Source organism: Oenanthe melanoleuca, linkage group LGE22 (assembly GCF_029582105.1).
Source record: "Oenanthe melanoleuca isolate GR-GAL-2019-014 linkage group LGE22, OMel1.0, whole genome shotgun sequence".
NCBI lineage: Eukaryota > Metazoa > Chordata > Aves > Passeriformes > Muscicapidae > Oenanthe > Oenanthe melanoleuca.
In genome coordinates, this window is record NC_079363.1 from 697021 (window position 1) to 716984 (window position 19964).

Genomic DNA, 19964 nt, shown 5'->3' on the forward strand with positions numbered 1-19964 from the left:
CCCAGGGGTGTCCCCAGGATGTCCCCAGGGTGTCCCCAGGATGTCCCCAGGGGTGTCCCCAGGGGTGTCCCCAGTGTGTCCCCAGGGTGTCCCCAGGATGTCCCCAGGGATGTCCCCAGGGGTGTCCCCAGGATGTCCCCAGGGTGTCCCCAGGGTGTCCCCAGGGTGTCCCCGCGGCCGTTGTTGACATTCCCAGGCAGCCGCCGGAGGGGAGGGGCCGGGGGGGCTCCCAGTTTGTCCCAGTTCAGCCCCAGCCTCCCCAGTACCCCCCCAATCCCATTCCCATCCCCTGGGGGGCTCAAAGCCTTTCCCACCAACCCGCGACCCTCTGGGTGGGGCTGGGATGGATTCTGGGGGGGGTCCAGCCGCCCACCCCCACCTCAGGCCTGGGGGGACCCCTCCCCCAAACCCACCCGACCCACGGATAAAGGGGGGATGGGCCCCCCCGATTAGCACGGACCGGTGACCGTGGGGGGGCTCAGGGGGGCTCGGGGGGGCTCAGGGGGGCTCAGGGGGGCTCAGGGGGGCTCGGGGGGGCTCGGGGGGGGCAGGGCGGGGCTCAGGGGGGCTCAGGGGGGCTCAGGGGGGCTCAGGGGGGCTCAGGGGGGTTCGGGGGGGCTCGGGGGGGGCAGGGCGGGGCTCGGGGGGGCTCGGGGGGGCTCGGGGGGGCTCGGGGGGGGCAGGGCGGGGCTCGGGGGGCTCGGGGGGGGGCTCGGGGGGTCGCCCCCCCCCCCTCCTGACCTACTTAGCGGATTCCTGCCGGCGGATCCCGGCAGCCGCCCGGGCTCGCGGCTCCATGAATAAGTGATGGGACTCGCACTCGTGGCTGCGGGGGGGGACACGGCCCCGAAACCCCCGGAACCGGGCCCGCAAACCCCCAAATCCCGGCCCCACAAACCCCCAAATCCCGGCCCTACAAACTACCCCAAATCCCGGCCCCACAACCCCCCAAATCCCGGCCCTACAAACCACCCAAATCCCGGCCCCCAAAACTGCCCCAAATCCCGGCCCCACAACCGCCCCAAATCCCGGCCCTACAAATCCCCCAAATCCCGGCCCTGTAACACCCCCAAAACCCGGACCCTGCAATCACCCCAAAAATCTCGGCCCCACATCCCCCCGGCCCCACAATCACCCCAAATCCCGGCCCCACAATCACCCCAAATCCCAGACCCACATCCCCCCGGCCCCGCAATCACCCCCAAAATCCCGGCCCCACAACCCCCCAAATCCCGGCCCCACAACTCCCCCAAATCCCGGCCCCACAACCCCCGCCCCGGGCTTTGCCCCACAAACCCCCAAATCCCGGCCCCACAACCCCCCAAATCCCGGTCCCACATCCCCCCCCGGCCCTGCAATGCCCCCAAACCCCGGGGGTCACTCGGGGGGACAGGGGGTGTGGGGACACAGCCACCCTTGGGGGGGGGGTTGGGGACACCCCCACTCCACTCTGTGTCCCCCCTTTCCAACCCTAAATCTGCCATTTCAGCAGTTTTGGGGGTGCCCAGGCTGAGCTGGGGGGTCCTGTCCCTGTCCCTGTCCTGTCCCCTGTCCCTGTCCCTGTCCCTGTCCCTGTCCCTGTCCCTGTGGGGTCTGTCCATGTCCCTGTGTCCCTCCCGTGGTCTGTGTCTGTCATGTCCCCATGTCTGTCCGTGTGTCCCCGTGTCTGTCCCTGTGTCCCCATGTCCGTCCTTGTGTCCGTTTTTCTGTCCCCGTGTCTGTCCGTGTGTCCCCGTGCCTGTCCTTGTGTCCGTTTTTCTGTCCCCGTGTCTGTCCGTGTGTCCCAGCTCTCTTCCTGTGTCCTTGTGTCCTGCCCCGTGTCTGTCCCCGTGTCCTGTGTCCCCTGGCGCTGCCTCTGGCCAGACGTCTGTCCCTGCGGCCTGGAGTCTGTCCTTGTGTCTGTCTGTCTGTCTCAGGGTCCATCCTGTGTCTGTCCGTGTGTCCCTGTGTCTGTCCCTGTGTCTGTCCCCGTGTCTGTCCGTGTGTCCCTGTGCCTGTCCGTGTGTCCCCGTGTCTGTCCCCGTGTCTGTCCGTGTGTCCCCGTGTCTGTCCGTGTGTCTGTCCGTGTGTCCGTCTGTGCGTCCCTGTGTCTGTCCCCGTGTCCGTCCGTGTGTCCCTGTGTCTGTCCATGTGTCCCCGTGTCTGTCCCTGTGTCTGTCCCCGTGTCTGTCCGTGTGTCCCCGTGTCTGTCCGTGTGTCCGTCTGTGCGTCCCTGTGTCTGTCCCCGTGTCCGTCCGTGTGTCCCCGTGTCCGTCCATGTGTCCCTGTGTCTGTCCCCGTGTCTGTCCCTGTGTCTGTCCGTGTGTCCCCGTGTCTGTCCGTGTGTCCCTGTGTCTGTCCGCGTCTGTCGCTGTGTCTGTCCGTGTGTCCCTGTGTCTGACCGTGTGTCCCCGTGTCTGTCCGTCTGTCCCTGTGTCTGTCCGCGTCTGTCGCTGTGTCTGTCCGTGTGTCCCTCTGTCCATCCCCGCGTGCCCCCGTCCCTCCTCGCGCGGGGTCCGGGGCGGGGCGTGTCCGTGGGCGTGTCCCGGATCGGGGCGTGGCCGGGGCGTGGCCGGGGCGTGGCCGGGGCGTGGCCGGGGCGTGGCCGGGGCGGGGCCGGGGCGGGGCCGGGGCGGGGCCGCTCGGAGCCGCCGGAGCCGCCGGAGCCGCCGCGCCCGCGATGGAGCCCAACAGCCCCCGCAAGATCCAGTTCACGGTGCCGCTGCTGGAGCCGCACCTGGACCCGGAGGCGGCCGAGCAGGTGCGGGGACACCGCGGGGACACGGCGGGGACACCGCGGGGACAAACCCGGGGGGCTCCGGGGGGCTGCGGGCAGCGCTGGGGCCGGGGGTGACACGGGGACAGCGGGGACAGGAGGGGCTGCAGCGCTCCCCCCCCCCCCGGTTGTGGGGACACCAGGAGGGTCCCCGCTGTCCCCAGAGCCCCCCGGGGCCGTGGGGAGGGGGTGGCGGTGCCAGGACCGTGTCCCCGCTCCGCGCGACGCCGCCGGGGCCGGGCCGGGTGGGGGTCGGGTCGTGTCCCCCCCAGACCCCTCCGGGCTCTGCTCCCGTCAGAGCCGCTCCCGTCTGGGGACCCCCGAGGGTCCCCGACCCCCTCCTGCCACCTCCCCCCGCCCCGGGGGCTGCAGGGACAGGGGGGGTCTGGGGGGACCCCTGGGACCCGCCATGGGCAGCGAGGGCTGGAGGAGGATGAGGATGAGGAGGAGGATGAGGATGAGGAGGATGAGGATGAGGAGGAGCGGGGGGTCCTACCCTGTCCCCCCAGCTGGGGATCCCGGGGATGGGGGGCGAGGCCCCCCCAGTGCCAGCGGGAGTGGGGGCGAGCGTGGCTCTGAGTGTGGCCACCTGGGGCCACCACCCGGCCCGGTGACAGCAGCGCGGGGTCCCCAAGAGGGAGAGAACGAGTCTGGGGGTCCCCAGGAGGGAGGCTTGGGGGTCCCCAGGGTGGGTGGAGAGAATTCAGGGGTCCCCAGAAGGCGGAGAGAGAGTTGGGGGTCCCCAGGAGGGAGAGTTGGGGGTCCCCAGGGTGGGTGGAGAGAATTCAGGGATCCCCAGAAGGCGGAGAGAGAGTTGGGGGTCTCCAGGAGGGAGAATTTGGGGTCCCCAGGAGGGAGAGTTGGGGGTCCCCAGGAGGGAGAATTTGGGGTCCCCAGGAGGGAGAGTTTGGGGTCCCCAGGAGGGAGAGTTGGGGGTCCCCAGGAGGGACAGTTTGGGGTCCCCAGGAGGGATGGAGAGAACTGAGGCGCTACTGGAGGGGGGCACGAGCCGGGTTTGGGGGTCCCCCTGTCCTGGGGACCCCCCGCCCTGCGCTGCCTCAGTTTCCCCCCCCAGGGCCCTGAGCTGGGGGTGACAGCGGTGGCAGCAGGGGGTGACAGTGCCGGTGTCCCCTCCCTGCTCCTCGTTTCGGGGTGTCCCTCGCAGCGATGGGGGGAGGCTGGGCCGTGTCCCCCCCTCTGGTGTCCCTGTGTCCTGCGGGGTCACCCCCCAACCTCTCCAGCCCCACCCTCCCCAAGGACCTTGTCCCCACCCCCCGTGTCCCCCCCGTGTCCCCCGCGGGTCCGTGACCCCCATTTCTGCTGAGCCCCCCCCCCCCCCCCGGGTGCCACAACTGCCCCAGGGCTTTGTCCTCCCGTGTCCCCAACTCCCCCCACGCGTGTCCCCCCCATCCCGGGGGGGTTTTGCTGAACCGGGAGCCCCCCTCCCCCCTTCTCTCCCACCCCCTCTCCCGGTTCCGATCCCGGTTCCGATCCCGGTTCCGGTCCCGGTTCCGCTCCCGGTTCCGCTCCCGGCTCTCGGCGCTCTCCTTAATCGATGGTGGAGATTGATCTAAAAATAGAGCGGGAGCGGAGAGCGGCCGGGAGGAGGAGGAGGAGGAGGAGGATGGAGGGATGGAGGCAGGGAGGGGGATGGAGGAGGGCGGGGAGAGGCCGGGGGAGGCCAGCGCGGGGTCCCCCCCTCCCTCCCGGCGCCCCCCGAGGGTGGGGGGGGGTCTCCACCTGGCTGACCTTGAGCAGGTGGCACCGGGGACCCCTCCCCACCCCCCTCCCCACCCCCATCCCGGGGGTCGCGCCCTCGGGAGGCTCCGGAGGGTCCCGAGTGGGGGATGGGAGGGGGCTGCGGCTTCCTGGGACCCCAAACCCCCCCGGCCCCGTGGCGGGGGAGCCCCCGGATTGGGGAGGGGTCGCCGGCGGGCGATTCCCGGCGGTTCCCGGTCCCCGCTAATCTCCGTTTAAAATCCAGATCGCGTTTCCATGGCAACCGGGCCGGCACGGGAGGATGCGCCGGGGGGAGGGGGGGGCTCCCGGCCCCTCATTAGCATCTCATTAGCATCTCATTAGCATCTCATTAGCATCTCATTAGGCAGCGCGCCTCATTAGGGAATCCTGGCTGGGAAATTCGGGGGTTTGGAGCCGCTCAGTCACTGGGTCAGCGGGGAAAGGGGGCGCGGGGTCAGCGCTGTCGCCGCCATCGCTGTCGCCATCACTGTCCCCAGTGCCACCATCACTGTCCCAGTGCCACCATCACTGCCCCAGTGCCACCATCGCTGTCCCAGTGCCACCATCACTGTCCCCAGTGCCACCATCGCTGTCGCCAGTGCCACCATCGCTGTCCCCAGTGCCACCATCGCTGTCCCAGTGCCACCATCACTGTCCCCAGTGCCACCATCACTTCCCCAGTGCCACCATCGCTGCCCCAGTGCCACCATCACTGTCCCAGTGCCACCATCGGTGTCCCCACAGCCACCACGGCTGTCCCAGTGCCACCATCGCTGTCCCCAGTGCCACCATCGCTGTCCCAGTGCCACCATCGCTGTCCCCACGGCCACCATCGCTGTCCCCAGTGCCACCATCGCTGTCCCAGTGCCACCATCGCTGTCCCCACGGCCACCCCCGGCCCCGCTCCGTGGCCACCAGGGTGACCTTGGGCAAGGGCAGCGGCCGCAGAGGAAGGGCGGGGCCCCTCCGCTGTCCCCGCGGGTGCAATTAGCTGTCATTAATTAGCTATAATTAGCTGCGGGCTGGAAAAGCCGCGGGTGTGTCCGGCCGGGGCCGCTCCCGGGGCTCGGGGTCCGGGGGTCCCCAATTGTCTCCTGTCGCCCCCTCCCCAGATCCGCAGGCGCCGCCCGACCCCCGCCAACCTGGTCCTGAGCAGCGACCAATCGTCCCCAGGTGGGTCTGGGGGAGCCCCCGCCGCACCCCGGGCTGCGGGGACCCCCCGGAGGGAGCGGGGAGACCCCCGGGATGTCCAGGGACCCCCCTGGAGGGAGCGGGGAGACCCCCGAGATGTTCAGGGACCCCCCCGGAGGGAGCGGGGAGACCCCCGGGATGTCCAGGGACCCCCCCGGAGGGAGCGGGGAGACCCCCGGGATGTCCAGGGACCCCCCTGGAGGGAGCGGGGAGACCCCCGAGATGTTCAGGGACCCCCCCGGAGGGAGCGGGGAGACCCCCGAGATGTTCAGGGACCCCCCGGAGGGATCAGGGAGACCCCCGGGATGTTCAGAGACCCCTCCCCCGGTCCCCGTGTCACCCCGGGCTGCAGGGACCCCCCCGGAGGGAGCGGGGAGACCCCCGGGATGTTCAGGGACCCCCTCAAGATGCTCTGGGACACCCCAGAGTGTTCAGGGACACCCCAAAATATTCAGGGACACCCTAGAGTGTTCAGGGACCCCCCCCCAAGATGTTCAGGGACACCCCCCCCCCCAAGTTTCCCAGGGACCCCCCAAAATTCTCAGGTGTCCCTTCACGTTCTCAGGGACCCCCCTAAATGACATCCAGGGACCCTTGATGTGACATTCGGGGACCCCCAAAAATCCCCGCACGATACTCGAGGACCCCTCCCCCCACACTCCAGGACCCCCACCCTGTGACAATGCCCGGGTGGGGGTGGTGGCGCTGTCCCCACGTCACCCCCACGGGGACACGGAGCCCCGGGGGGGCCGGGCTGACCTCGGGGGGTGCAGGATGGGCCCCCCCTCCCCCCCCCGAGCCCTGCTGACCTCCCACCCCCCTCTGCCCCCCCAGAGATCGACGAGGACCGGCTGCCCAACCCCCTGCTGAAGGTAGGTGACGCTGCCCGGGGGGGCTGTGGGGACCCCCGGAATTCAGGGGACCCCCGGAATTCAGGGGACCCCCCCCAGTTCTGGGGACCCCCCCCTGAGCCGCGTCCTCCCCCCAGTCCGGCCTGGCCATGTCCCCCCGGCAGAGGAAGAAAGTGTCCCGCACCACCCCCACCATGAAAGGTACCGGGGGGGACACGGGGGACACGGGGGGACATTGGGGACACGGGGGGACATGAAGGGACACGGGGGACACGGGGGGACACGGGGGACACGGGGGGACATGAAGGGACACGGGGGACACGGGGGGACATGGGGGGACACGGGGGAACACGGGGGGACACGGGGGGACACGGGGGGACACGGGGGGACATTGGGGGGACATTGGGGGGACACGGGGGGACACGGGGGAACACGGGGGGACACGGGGGGACACGGGGGGACATGGGGGGGACATTGGGAGACACGAGGGGACACGGGGGGACACGGGGGACATTGGGAGACACGAGGGGACACGGGGGAACATAAGGGGACACGGGGGGGGCACAGAGAGGGGACTTGAGGGGACTCGGGGGATATGGGGGGGACACGAGGGGACACGGTGGGACACAAGGGGACATGAAGGGACACGGGGGGACACGGGGGACATGGGGGGACACGGGGGACACGAGAGGGACACGGAGGGGGACATTGGGAGACACGAGGGGACACGAGAAGACATGAAGGGACACGGCGGGGCACAGAGAGGGGACACGGGGGAACACGAGGGGACATCGGGGACACGGGCGGGGGGGGGGGCGCACAGAGAGGGGACTCCCCCCCTCCCCCCACCCCCGTGTCTCGCCTCCCCCCGGGGCGCCGCAAACGCCACGGCGGTGCCACGCGGGCCGTGTCGCCGGGAGCGCGGGGACGGTCACCAGGGTCCCCCCGCGCCCTCCCCCCTCCCCAGCGCCGCTCCCTGCCCGGCAGAGCTGCAGATGATGGTGGAGCATCACCTCTGCAAGCAGCCGCAGGGCGGCGACGACGACGAGGAGGCGGCGAGCGCGGCCCGGTGTCCCCGCGGCGACCCCGAGCACCGCCACAGCCCCGGCGGGTCCTGCCCGCTGGCCACGGGCCACCGTGAGTGCGGGGGGCAGCGGGAGGGGGGGGATGGGGTCAGCTCGTGTGTGTGACACCCGCAGGGACCCCCGGGGACGGGACACCCGGGAATGGCACACCCGGGGGGAATGGGACACCCGGGAATGGGACACCCGGGAATGGGACACCCACAGGGACCCCCGGGAATGGGACCCCCGGGAATGGGACACCCGCAGGGACACCCGGGAATGTGACACCCGCAGTGACACCCGGGAATGGCACACCCGGGAATGGCACACCCGGGAATGGCACACCCGGGAATGGCACACCCGCAGGGACACCCGGGAATGTGACACCCGCGGGACACCCGGGGATGTCACACCCGGGAAAGGGACACCCGGGAATGGGACACCCGGAAATGTGACACCCGCAGGGACACCCGGGGATGGCACACCCGGGAATGGGACACCCGGGAATGGGACCCCCCGAGACGGGACCCCCCGAGCCGGGACCCCCGGGGCTGCGCGGCGGAGCCGGGCCGAGGATGGGAACCATATAGAGCCTGGGGACAGCGCGGGCCAGTAGGTACGGACTGGGGACACTGGGGGGACTGGGGACACTGGGGACACTGGGGACATTGGGGACAGCGCGGGCCAGTAGGTACGGACTGGGGACACTGGGGGGACTGGGGACACTGGGGACACTGGGGACATTGGGGACAGCGCGGGCCAGTAGGTACGGACTGGGGACACTGGGGGGATTGGGGACATTGGGGACACTGGGGACATTGGGGACAGCGCGGGCCAGTAGGTACGGACTGGGGACACTGGGGGGACTGGGGGGACTGGGGCTACCGGGGGTACTGGGGTAATGGGGGGTAATGGCAGTACTGGGGACACTGGGGGTAATGGGAGTACTGGGAGTAGTGGGGGTAATGGGGACAGCACGGGCCAGTAGGTACAGACTGGGGACACTGGGGACACTGGGGGTAATGGGGGCACTGGGGATACTGGGGGGACTGGGGACACTGGGGGTAATGGGGGAAATGGGGACACTGGAGACACTGGGGACACTGGGGATACTGGGAGTACTGGGGGCACTGGGGATACTGGGGACACTGGGGACACTGGGGATACTGGAGAAACGGGGGGTACTGGGGGTAATGGGGACACTGGGGGTAATGGGGACGCTGGGGGTAATGGGGACAGCACGGGCCAGTAGGTATGGACTGGGGACACTGGGGACACTGGGGGTAATGGGGACACTGGGGACACTGGGGGTAATGGGGATAATGGGAACAGTGGGGACACTGGGAGTGCTGGGGGCAATGGGGATACTGGGGACACTCTGGATACTGGGGATACTGGGGGTGCTGGGGATACTGGGGCCAGCGCGGGCCAGTAGGTACGGACTGGGGAAACTGGGGAAACTGGGGACACTGGGGCTACTGGGGGCAGTGGGAGCAATGGGGGCAATGGGGGTGATGGGGACACTGGGGATACTGGGGAAACTGGGCTGGGGCACTGCGGTGGCACTGGGACACGGTACTGGGGCACTGGGATGTCACTGGGGTGGCACTGGGGTGGCACTGGGACACTCTCAGACACGGGGACAGTGACAGGGGCAGCGCTGTCCCCTCCCCTCCCCAGCGCTGTCCCCACTGTCCCCACTGTCCCCATTGTCCCCACTGTCCCCATTGTCCCCACTGTCCCCACTGTCCCCATTGTCCCCATTGTCCCCACTGTCCCCATTGTCCCCACTGTCCCCATTGTCCCCATTGTCCCCACTGTCCCCACTGTCCCCACTGTCCCCACTGTCCCCATTGTCCCCATTGTCCCCACTGTCCCCATTGTCCCCACTGTCCCCATTGTCCCCATTGTCCCCACTGTCCCCATTGTCCCCAGGTGTGGCCGCGGGATCCGGACACCAGCGGAGATTTTTTAAATTCCATTTTCTAAGATTTCGGGGCTGCCCAGAATTATTTTGATTTTTTTTTTTTTTTTTTTTTTTTTTTTTTTTTTTTTTTTTTTTTTTTTTTTTTAATTTTGCCGTCCCCTCCCCCTGGGGACCTCAGGGCAGGTGACACTGGGGACACTGAGCACACGACCCCCCCCCTCCCCCCTCCTCACTGCCACCCTCGGGGTGTCCCCTGAGCCCCTCACCCTCACCTGTGCGCACCTGGGGGGGTCACCTGGGCACGGGGAGGGGGCGGGGAGGGGGGACAGGGACACGCGCGTGCACACGGACACGGGGGGGAGGGGGCGCGGGGACCCCCCCCCAGCCGGAATTAAAGGGATCCTTTCCCCCCCCGCCTCCTCCTTGGGCCGCGCCGGGGGGGGGATGGGGTGGGACCCCCTTTGTGGGTGCGGGGGAGGGTCGGGACCCCCTTTTTGGGTGCGGGGGAGGGGTCGGGACCCCCTTTTGGGTGCGGGGGGGGCTCCAGGATCCTTTTTTGGGTGCGGGGGGGGTCGGGACCCCCTTTGTGGGTGCGGGGGGGGCTCCAGGACCCCAATTTTGCGCCGCCCCCATCCCCGGTTCAGCCCCTCCCCCCCCCCCAGTGCCCGGAGCGTGGCCGTGGTGGCGGCGGCGTTTATTAATTAACTCATTAATTAATTCATTCATTAATTGCTCGTTAGCGGCGGCGGCGCGGGGGGGGGGAGGGGGGGGACACATGCGGGGGGGGGGAGGGGCGAGTTCTGCCAGCGGTGACCGAGGGGGGGACACGAGGGGACACGGGGGGGACACGGGGGGACACGAGGGGACACGGGGGGGACACGGGGGGGACACGAGGGGACACGAGGGGGGACACGAGGGGACACGGGGGGGTCCAAAAATACAAACACGGGGGGGGAGGGGCACGGAGCCGGGGCTGGAGCCGGAGCGGGAGGGGGGAGGGGGGGTCCGGGACATTCCCGGGACATTCCTGAGCGTTCCCGGGGTTCACGAGGGTCCCCAAAAATTCTGGGATGCCCGAGAATGCCCCAAAAATTCCGAGATTCCCGGAAATGCCCCAAACTTTCCAGGATTCCCGAGGGTGCCTCAAAAAATTTCCGAATTCCCGAGAATGCCCAAAAAATTTCGGGCTGCCCGAGGCTCACTGGAGCCGGGATTTTGGAGCATTCCCGAACATTCCCGAACATTCCCGGGATGTCGCAGGAGTTTTGGGGAGCGGGGACACTCCGGGGACACTCCGGGGACATTCTGGGGACATTCCAGGGACACTCCGGGGACATTCTGGGGACATTCCAGGGACGCGCTGTCCCCAACCCCCCCCGCGCCGCGCCCGGCGGGACCCGCGGGGACATTCCTGTCCCCTCCCTGTCCCCTCCCTGTCCCCTCCCTGTCCCCTCCCCGTCCCCGCGCCACCCTCACGGTGTCACCCCCACACCCCGTGTCCCCCCGGGCTGTCCCCAGCGCCACCGCCCCTGTCCCGGCCCCGCCCGAGTCCCCGCAGAAGCGATTTTAAAAATCCCGAAGGACCGAGCCCGGCCGGGGGGGCCGGGGGTGGCAGTGAGGGACCGGCGACACCGGCGACAGCGGCGACACCGGCGACAGCGGGACAGCCCCGGGGCTCCTGGCACGGAGGTGACACCGATCCTGGCACGGAGGTGACACCGATCCGAGCCTGAGGTGACACCGACCCTGGCACGGAGGTGACACCAATCCTGGCACAGAGGTGACACCGATCCGAGCCGGAGGTGACACCGATGGTGGCACGGAGGTGACACCGATCCGAGCAGGAGGTGACACCGATCCTGGCACGGAGGTGACACCAATCCTGGCACAGAGGTGACACCGATCCTGGCACGGAGGTGACACCGATTGTGGCACGGAGGTGACACCGATCCGAGCCTGAGGTGACACCAATCCTGGCACGGAGGTGACACCGACCCTGGCACAGAGGTGACACCAATCCTGGCACAGAGGTGACACCGATCCTGGCACGGAGGTGACACCGATTGTGGCACGGAGGTGACACCGATCCGAGCCTGAGGTGACACCAATCCTGGCACGGAGGTGACACCGACCCTGGCACGGAGGTGACACCGATGGTGGCACGGAGGTGACACCGGCCCCAGCCCGGCCCCGGGGCGCTCCTGCCCTGCGGATGGAGCTGAACTCGATGGCATCGAAGACTTTGGACGAGACGGTGTCACTGCCGGACAAGGACCTGGAGCGGGGGACAGTCACCGCCGTGTCCCCACCCGTGTCCCCATCCCCTGTCCCGGTGTCCCTTCCCCTGTCCTGATGTCCCCACCCCTGTCCTGATGTCCCCATCCCCTGTCCCAGTGTCCCCGCCCCTGTCCCAGTATCTCCATCCCCTATCCCGGTGTCCCCGCTCCTGTCCCGGTGTCCCCGCCCTGTCCCGGTGTCCCCACCCCCTGTCCCCACCCTGTCCCCGTGTCCCCGCCCTGTCCCCGTGTCCCCGCCCCTGTCCCGGTGTCCCCGCTCCTGTCCCGGTGTCCCCGCCCTGTCCCCGTGTCCCCGCTCCTGTCCCGGTGTCCCCGCCCCTGTCCCGGTGTCCCCGCCCTGTCCCGGTGTCCCCGCCCTGTCCCCGTGTCCCCACCCCCTGTCCCAGTGTCCCCGCCCCTGTCCCGGTGTCCCCGCTCCTGTCCCGGTGTCCCCGCCCCGTCCCAGTGTCCCCGCCCTGTCCCGGTGTCCCCGCCCTGTCCCGGTGTCCCCGCTCCTGTCCCGGTGTCCCCGCCCCGTCCCAGTGTCCCCGCCCTGTCGCGATGTCCCCGCCCTGTCCCCGTGTCCCCGCCCCGTCCCGGTGTCCCCGCCCTGTCCCCGTGTCCCCACCTCGCTCCTCCCGCCGCTATTCCACGTCCCCGTTCTCCCTGTGCGCTCCGGGGGTCGCGGGCTCCTCGCACGGTGACAATTCATCGATGGACGCCTGGTTGGTGATGCCTGGGGGGACACGGGCCCGGGGGGTCACCGGGGCCACCCCAGCACTTGTGTCCCCCCCTCCCCGGGGCCACCCGCTCCCGCCGTGCCATGTCCCCACTTTGGGGACGCGGGGACAGAGCGGGCCCCGCGCGGTTGGCGGTGGTCCCCAGCCCCTCCCCAGTGGCCCCGGTGGCCCCGGTGGCCCTGGTGGCCCCGGTGGCTCTGGTGACCCTGGTGGCTCTGGTGACCCTGGTGGCCCCGGTGGCTCTGGTGACCCTGGTGGCCCCGGTAGCCCCAGTGGCCCCGGTGGCCCTGGTGGCCCCGGTGGCCTTGGTGGCCCTGGTGGCCCCGGTGGCCCCGGTAGCCCTGGTGGCCCCGGTGGCCCCGGTGGCCCTGGTGGCCCTGGTGGCCCTGGTGGCCCTGGTGGCCCCGGTGGCCCCGGTGGCCCCGGTGGCCCTGGTGGCCGTCCCCTACCGCTGGCCGCCCTCTCCTTCCACTTCTGCTTGTTCTCCTGGATGTGCTTGGTCCACGTGGAGCGGAACCCGGCCAGGTCGGCCTTGATGTCGCCCAGCTCCAGCTGCTCGTCCAGGGACGGCTGCCGCCACTGCGAGCTGCGGGACAACGGGGACAGCTGGCGGCGGGGCGGGGCCACCAGCGCCACCAGCGCGGGGCACAGGGCTCGGCGACAGCGACGCCCACCTGGGCTGCTGGGGGGCCGCGGGGTTGCCCTTGGCCTTGGAGCCGTCCTCGGCCAGCGGCGTCACCAACTTCTCGGCCACGTCGGTGAGCACCGAGAACGTCGGCTCCACGATGAAGTCGATGAAGCCTGGGGACAGGAGGGGACGTGGCTGGGGACACCCCGGCGACAGCGAGGGGACAGGAGAGGGGCGGGAGCCTCCCCCGCACTCACCGATCTGCGACTGGGCCACCAGCGTGGAGGTGCGGTCGCAGAGGGGCGAGAAGGGCAACCCCAGCTCGGCCTCCTTGTCCCCCTGGCAAGGCAAGGGACAGGCGTGGTGTCCCCACGGGGCGTCCCCCGTGTCCCCCCGCCCGTCCCCGGCCCCACCTGCCGGAAGAACTCCTCCATCAGCGCCTTGGTCCAGCGGCTGTGCACCGCCCACTGCTTGGTGGGGTGGCTGATGTCGGCCGCGTGCAGCAGCAGCGACAGCACCTTGGACTTGTCCAGCCTGGGGACAGCGCGGCCACGCTCAGATTGTCCCCAGAGCCACCCCCGCCACCCCCCGCCGGGTGTCCCCCACCCACCTCTCCAGCTGCTGCAGCGCCGTCTTCATGGACTTGACCTGCTGGAAGTGGCACGACATGTCGGTGGCCAGGACCATGTCGATGACAAGAGCCCGCAGCTCCCTGCGGGGGGGACACGGGGTCAGGGACAGGGAGGGGACAGCAGGGACAGCGAGGGGACAGCAGGGACAGCAGGGACAGCAGGGACAGCAGGGGACAGCGAGGGGACAGCAGGGACAGCAGGGGACAGCAGGGACAGCAGGGACAGCGAGGGGACAGCAGGGGACAGCGAGGGGACAGGAGGGACAGGGACAGCAGGGGTCAGGAGGGGACAGCAGGGACAGCGAGGGGACAGCAGGGACAGCGAGGGGACAGCAAGGGACAGCAGGGACAGCAGGGGACAGCAGGGACAGCAGGGGACAGGAGGGGACAGCAGGGACAGCAGGGGACAGCAGGGACAGCAGGGACAGCGAGGGACAGGAGGGGACAGCGAGGGGACAGCAGGGGACAGCAGGGACAGCGAGGGGACAGCAGGGGACAGCAGGGACAGCAGGGACAGCAGGGACAGCGAGGGGACAGGGCACATCAGGGACAGCAGGGACAGCAGGGACAGCAGGGACAGCGAGGGGACCTTACGCGAACTCGTCCTTGGTGAGGTTGACGAAGATGTTGAGCTCCTCGTCCTGCATCAGGCGGAACACGGCGCTGATGTGGTGATTCTCCAGCACCGAGCGGTCGTTGTACAGGATGGCGGTGTCCGACCTGGGACACGGACACGGACACGGACACGGACACGGGACACGGGACACGGGATATGGGATATGGGACACGGGATATGGGACACGGGACACGGGACACGGGACAGGGGACACGGGACACAGGACACGGGACACGGGACACGGGATACGGGATATGGGACATGGGGACACAGGACACGGGGACACGGGACACAGTGACACAGGACACGGGACACAGGGACAGGGGACACGGGATATGGGACACGGGACACGGGACACGGGGACACGGGACACGGGACAGGGGACACAGTGACACGGGACACGGGACATGGGGACACGGGACAGGGGACACGGTGGCGCTGGGCACGGCTGGCTGAGCCACCCCCGGGTGAGGGATGGCACCAGGGTGGCAGCAGGGCTGTGTCCCCAAGGAGTCGCCATTCCCCAGCGGTGCAGGTGTCCCCAGGATGTCCCCAGGGTGTCCCACAATGTCCCCAGGATGTCCCACGGTGTCCCCAGGGTATCCCACGGATGTCCCACGGTGTCCCCAGGGTGCCCCACAATGTCCCCAGGATGTCCCACAGTGTCCCCAGGGTGTCCCACGGTGTCCCCAGGGTGCCCCACAGTGTCCCCAGGGTATCCCACAGTGTCCCCAGGGTGTCCCACGGTGTCCCCAGGACAGGTCACAGTGTGGGACACTCCGTGCCATCCACACCGTGCTGTGCCAGCCATGCCATGCTGTCACCTGTGCTGTGTCACCTTCACCTGTGCTGTGTCACCTGTGCTGTGTCACCCGTGCTGTGTCACCCGTGCCTTGTGGCGCTGTGACACATCTGCTGTGTCACCTATGCCATGCTGTGCCACACTGCCATCCCCTGTCCCCCTGTCCCTGTGTCCCCAATGTCCCATGTCCCCAATGTCCCCATGTCCCGTGTCCTGTGTCCCCAATGTCCCCAATGTCCCCAATGTCCCCAATGTCCCCATGTCCCCATGTCCCATGTCCCAATGTCCCCAATGTCCCCAATGTCCCCAATGTCCCCATGTCCCTGTGTCCCATGTCCCATGTCCCCATGTCCCATACCCACAGTGTCCCCAATGTCCTCAATGTCCCCGTGTCCCATGTCCCCAATGTCCCATATCCCCATGTCCCCATGTCCCCATGTCCCCGTGTTCCAATGTCCCCATGTCCCCTGTCCCGTGTCCTCACTTGGTCTGGATGTGGAAACTGTTCGTTGTCCCCGTGTGCTCGAAGTCGTGAATGGCGGCGGCGAAAACGATGGCCAAGAGCTCGATCTCAGAGAGACAGTGCTGGGGACAGGGACAGGGACAGGGACGGGGACAGGACAGGGACAGGGACAGGGACAGGGACAGGGACAGGGACAGGGACAGGGACAGGGACAGGGACGGGGACGGGGACAGGGACAGGGACAGGGACAGGGACAGGGACGGGGACAGGGACAGGGACAGGGACAGGGACGGGGACGGGGACAGGGACAGGGACAGGGACAGGGACAGGGACAGAGGGACAGGGGGACAGAGACAGGGACAGGATGGGACAGGGATGGGACAGGGATGGAGACAGGGACAGGGACAGGGACAGGGACAGGGACAGGGACAGGATGGGACAGGGATGGGGGCAGAGATAGGGACACTGTTCCCACTGTCCCAAACATCCCCACTGTCCCCAACATCCCTGGGATGTCCCCACTGTCCCCCATGTCCCCACTCTCCCCCCTGTCCCCCTGTCCCCACTGTCCCCCTGTCCCCACTGTCCCCATGTCCCCACTCTCCCCCCTGTCCCCACTGTCCCCATGTCCCCCCTGTCCCCCTGTCCCCCCATGTCCCCATGTCCCCACTGTCCCCACTGTCCCCCGTGTCCCCATGTCCCCAGATGTCCCCACTGTCCCCCTGTCCCCCTGTCCCCCTGTCCCCCATGTCCCCAGATGTCCCCATGTCCCCATGTCCCCACTGTCCCCCGTGTCCCACGCCCCGCTGTCCCCATGCCCCCTGTCCCCATGTCCCCTGTCCCCATGTCCCCAATGTCCCCCCTGTCCCCATGTCCCTACCAGCAGCCCGGTGCGCAGCAGGACGCTGTGCACGGTCTGGGTGACGTCGGCCGCGTGCACCTGGTTGTGGTACGGGTTCCGGAACTTTCCGTAGCCGCTCTCCAGAGCCTCCAGCAGCGAGGCCAGGAACGCGCCGGGGATCTGGGGGGACACGGGGGGACAGGGGGGGACACGGGGGGACAGACCATGAGGGGACACGGGGGACAGGGGGGGACACGGGGGGGACACGGGGGGGACAGACCATGAGGGGACACGGGGGGACGGGGGGGGACAGGGGGGGACACAGGGGTGACGGGGGGGACAGGGGGGGACAAGGGGGGGACAGACCATGAGGGGACACGGGGGGACGGGGGGGGACAGGGGGACAGACCCCGAGGGGACACAGGAGGACAAGGGGGGGACACGGGGGGACACGGGGGGGACACGGGGGGGACAGGTAGGGGACAGGGGGAGGAACACGGGTGACAGGAGAGGACAGGGAGGACAAGGGGGGGACAGGAGGGACAGACCCCGAGGGGACACAGAGGGGACACGGGGGGACACGGGGGGGACACGGGGGGACACGGGGTGACACAGGGGTGACACGGGGGGGACACGGGGGTGACACAGGGGGGACACGGGGGGGACACGGGGGGGACACGGGGGGACACGGGGGGGACACGGGAGGGACACAGAGGTGACACGGGGGGACACGTGGGGACACAGGAGGACAACGGGGGGACACGGGGGACACACGGGGGGACACGGGGGGACACGGGGGGACAGGGGGGTGACAGGGGGTGACACGGGGGTGACACCGAGGTCAGCTCGGGGCCGCGACGCTCCTGGCAGAGTTTGGGGGTTGGTTTGGGGTCAGGAGCAGCCCGGGGGGTGTTCTGAGGGTGATTTGGGGACATTTCGGGATATTTTAGGGTATTTTAGGATATTTTGGGGTGTTTTGGGGATATTTTGGGGTGTTTTGGGGATATTTCAGAGTATTTCAGTATATTTTGGGGATTTTTTTGGGGATATTTTGGGATGTTTTAGGATATTTTAGGATATTTTGGGGATATTCCAGGATATTTTAGGATATTTTGGGATATTTTGGGATATTTTAGGATATTTTGGGGATATTCCAGGATATTTCAGGATATTTTGGGGATATTTTAGGATGTTTTAGGATATTTTTGGGATATTTTTTGGGTACCTTGAAGCGGTTGTTGAGGCCATGGGTTTGTTTGGGATAATTTTGGGATATTTTGGGATATTTTGGGATGTTTTTGGGTACCTTGAAGCGGCTGTTGAGGCTGTGAGTTTGTTTGGGGATATTTTGGGATACTTTGGGATATTTTGGGATATTTTGGGATATTTTAGGATATTTTAGGATATTTTAGGATGTTTTTTGGGCACCTTGAAGAGGCTGTTGGGGCTGTGGGTTTGTTTGGGGTTATTTTGGGATATTTTGGGATATTTTGGGGTGTTTTGGGGTGTTTTGGGTACTTTGAAGTGACTGTTGAGGCCATAGAGTTATTTTGGGTCACTTTAGGATATTTTAGGATATTTTAGGATGTTTTTTGGGCACCTTGAAGAGGCTGTTGGGGCTGTGGGTTTGTTTGGGGATATTTTGGGATATTTTGGGATATTTTAGGATATTTTTGGGGTGTTTTTGGGATGTTTTGGGCACCTTGAAGCGGCTGCAGAGGCCGTGGGTTTGTTTGGGTTTTATATGATATTTTGGGTTATTTTATGATATTTTGGGTTATTTATGATATTTTATGATATTTTATGACATTTTATGATATTTTGGGATATTTTAGGGCATTTTTTGGGCACCTTGAAGCAGCTGCTGAGGCCATGGGTTTGTTTGGGTTTTTTATGATATTTTGGCTTATTTTAGGATATTTTATGATATTTGGGGATATTTTATGAAATTTTGGGGTGTTTTTGGGATGCTTTGGGCACCTTGAAGCGGCTGCTGAGGCCGTGGGTTTGTTTTGGGTTTTTAATGATATTTTATGATATTTTATGATATTTTATGATATTTTATGATATTTTAGGATATTATGGGATATTTTAGGACATTTTTTGGGCACCTTGAAGCGGCTGCTGAGGCCGTGGGGTTGGGGTTATTTATGATATTTTGGGATATTTTAGGATATTTTTGGGGTGTTTTTGGGATGTTTTGGGCACCTTGAAGCGGCTGCTGAGGCCATGGGGTTGTTTGGGTTTTTTATGATATTTTAGGATATTTTATGATATTTTAGGATATTATGGGATATTTTAGGACATTTTTTGGGCACCTTGAAGCGGCTGCTGAGGCCGTGGGTTTGTTTGGGGTTTTTAATGATATTTTATGATATTTTATGATATTTTATGATATTTTGGGTATGATATTTTATGATATTTTAGGACATTTTAGGATATTATGGGATATTTTAGGACATTTTATGACATTTTATGATATTTTGGGATATTTTAGGATATTTTGGGATATTTCAGGACATTTTTGGGCACCTTGAAGCGGCTGCAGAGGCCGTGGCGGGTCAGCAGCTCCAGCACCACGGTGCGCAGCGAGTGCTCCTCGGCCGCGCGGTGCAGCGCGAACACGTCGAAGCCCCACTGGTCCAGGCCCTGGGGACCCGAATTTGGGGTCTGGGAATTCTGGGGGTGCCCCCAGCAACTCCCAGGCAAGCCCAGTAAAAGCCCAGTGACCATTCCCAGTGACCGCCAGCCGCTCCCAGTGACTCCCGGTGATTCCCAGTCATTCCCGGTCATTCCCAGTCATTCCCAGTCATTCCCAGTCATTCCCAGTAACCATTCCCAGTGATTCCCAGTAATTCCCAGTCATTCCCAGTGATGCCAGTCATTCCCAGTGACCATTCCTAGCCATTCCTAGTAATTTCCAGTCATTCCCAGTCATTCCCAGTCATTCCCAGTGGTTGATTCCCAGCCATTCCCAGCCATTCCCAGTGACCATTCCCAGTGACTCCCAGTCATTCCCAGTGACCATTCCCAGTCATTCCAAATCATTCCCAGTGACTTCCAGTCATTCCCAGTAATTCCCAGTCATTCCCAGAAATTCCCAGTAATTCCCAATCATTCCCAGTGACTCCCAGTCATTCCCAGTGGCTCCCGGTGATGCCCAGTCATTCCCAGTGACCATTCCCAGTCATTCCCAGAAATTCCCAGTGACCATTCCCAGTGACCATTCCCAGTGACTCCCAGTAATTCCCAGTCATTCCCAGTGTGCCCAGTGACCATTCCCAGTGACCATTCCCAGCCATTCCCAGTCATTCCCAGTGACCATTCCCAGTGACCATTCCCAGCCATTCCCAGTGACCATTCCCAGTGACTCCCAGTAATTCCCAGTCATTCCCAGTGACCATTCCCAGTGACCATTCCCAGCCATTCCCAGTCATTC

The 19964-nt window shown here is 65.8% G+C and overlaps 2 protein-coding genes across 3 annotated transcripts in view; one reads left to right on the forward strand and one right to left on the reverse strand.

Moving 5' to 3' along the window:
- The first annotated feature begins 2593 nt into the window (after nt 1-2593).
- The window catches only part of PPP1R1A (protein phosphatase 1 regulatory inhibitor subunit 1A), a 48019-nt gene continuing 30648 nt past the window's right edge, over nt 2594-19964 (forward strand). Inside the window, exons 1-7 of one of the 2 annotated variants that reach the window (XM_056515173.1) lie at nt 2594-2740; nt 5608-5668; nt 6521-6558; nt 6675-6738; nt 7525-7674; nt 8066-8217; nt 9537-9610. In XM_056515173.1, the coding sequence (XP_056371148.1) occupies nt 2660-2740; nt 5608-5668; nt 6521-6558; nt 6675-6738; nt 7525-7674; nt 8066-8217 (546 nt within the window). In that variant the 5' untranslated portion in view covers nt 2594-2659 and the 3' untranslated portion in view covers nt 9537-9610. Of the gene's footprint in view, nt 2741-5607; nt 5669-6520; nt 6559-6674; nt 6739-7524; nt 7675-8065; nt 8218-9536; nt 9611-19964 lie in introns of those variants that run through there. The other variant, XM_056515174.1, reaches the window with a different exon arrangement.
- On the reverse strand, nt 11727-19258 carry PDE1B (phosphodiesterase 1B). The gene is made up of 11 exons (XM_056515143.1): nt 19058-19258; nt 16565-16705; nt 15706-15806; nt 14398-14523; nt 13783-13884; nt 13586-13706; nt 13430-13511; nt 13219-13345; nt 12994-13130; nt 12433-12540; nt 11727-11803 (listed from the first exon to the last, which is right to left on the reverse strand). Exons 1-10 carry the CDS (start codon nt 19256-19258, stop codon nt 12449-12451), a joined length of 1230 nt encoding a protein of 409 aa, XP_056371118.1. The 3' UTR covers nt 11727-11803; nt 12433-12448.

What these genes read in the sequence shown, in the direction of transcription:
- PDE1B (XM_056515143.1), bottom strand. Translation starts at nt 19,258, where the DNA reads ATGGTCACTGGGCTTTTACTGGGCTTGCCTGGGAGTTGCTGGGGGCAC. An exon ending in GCCTCTGCAGCCGCTTCAAG is followed by an intron (nt 16,706 to 19,057) that starts GTGCCCAAAAAT and finishes GTGTCCCCCCAG; the next exon opens with ATCCCCGGCGCGTTCCTGGC. An exon ending in CTCACCAAGGACGAGTTCGC is followed by an intron (nt 13,885 to 14,397) that starts GTAAGGTCCCCT and finishes TCCCCCCCGCAG; the next exon opens with GGAGCTGCGGGCTCTTGTCA.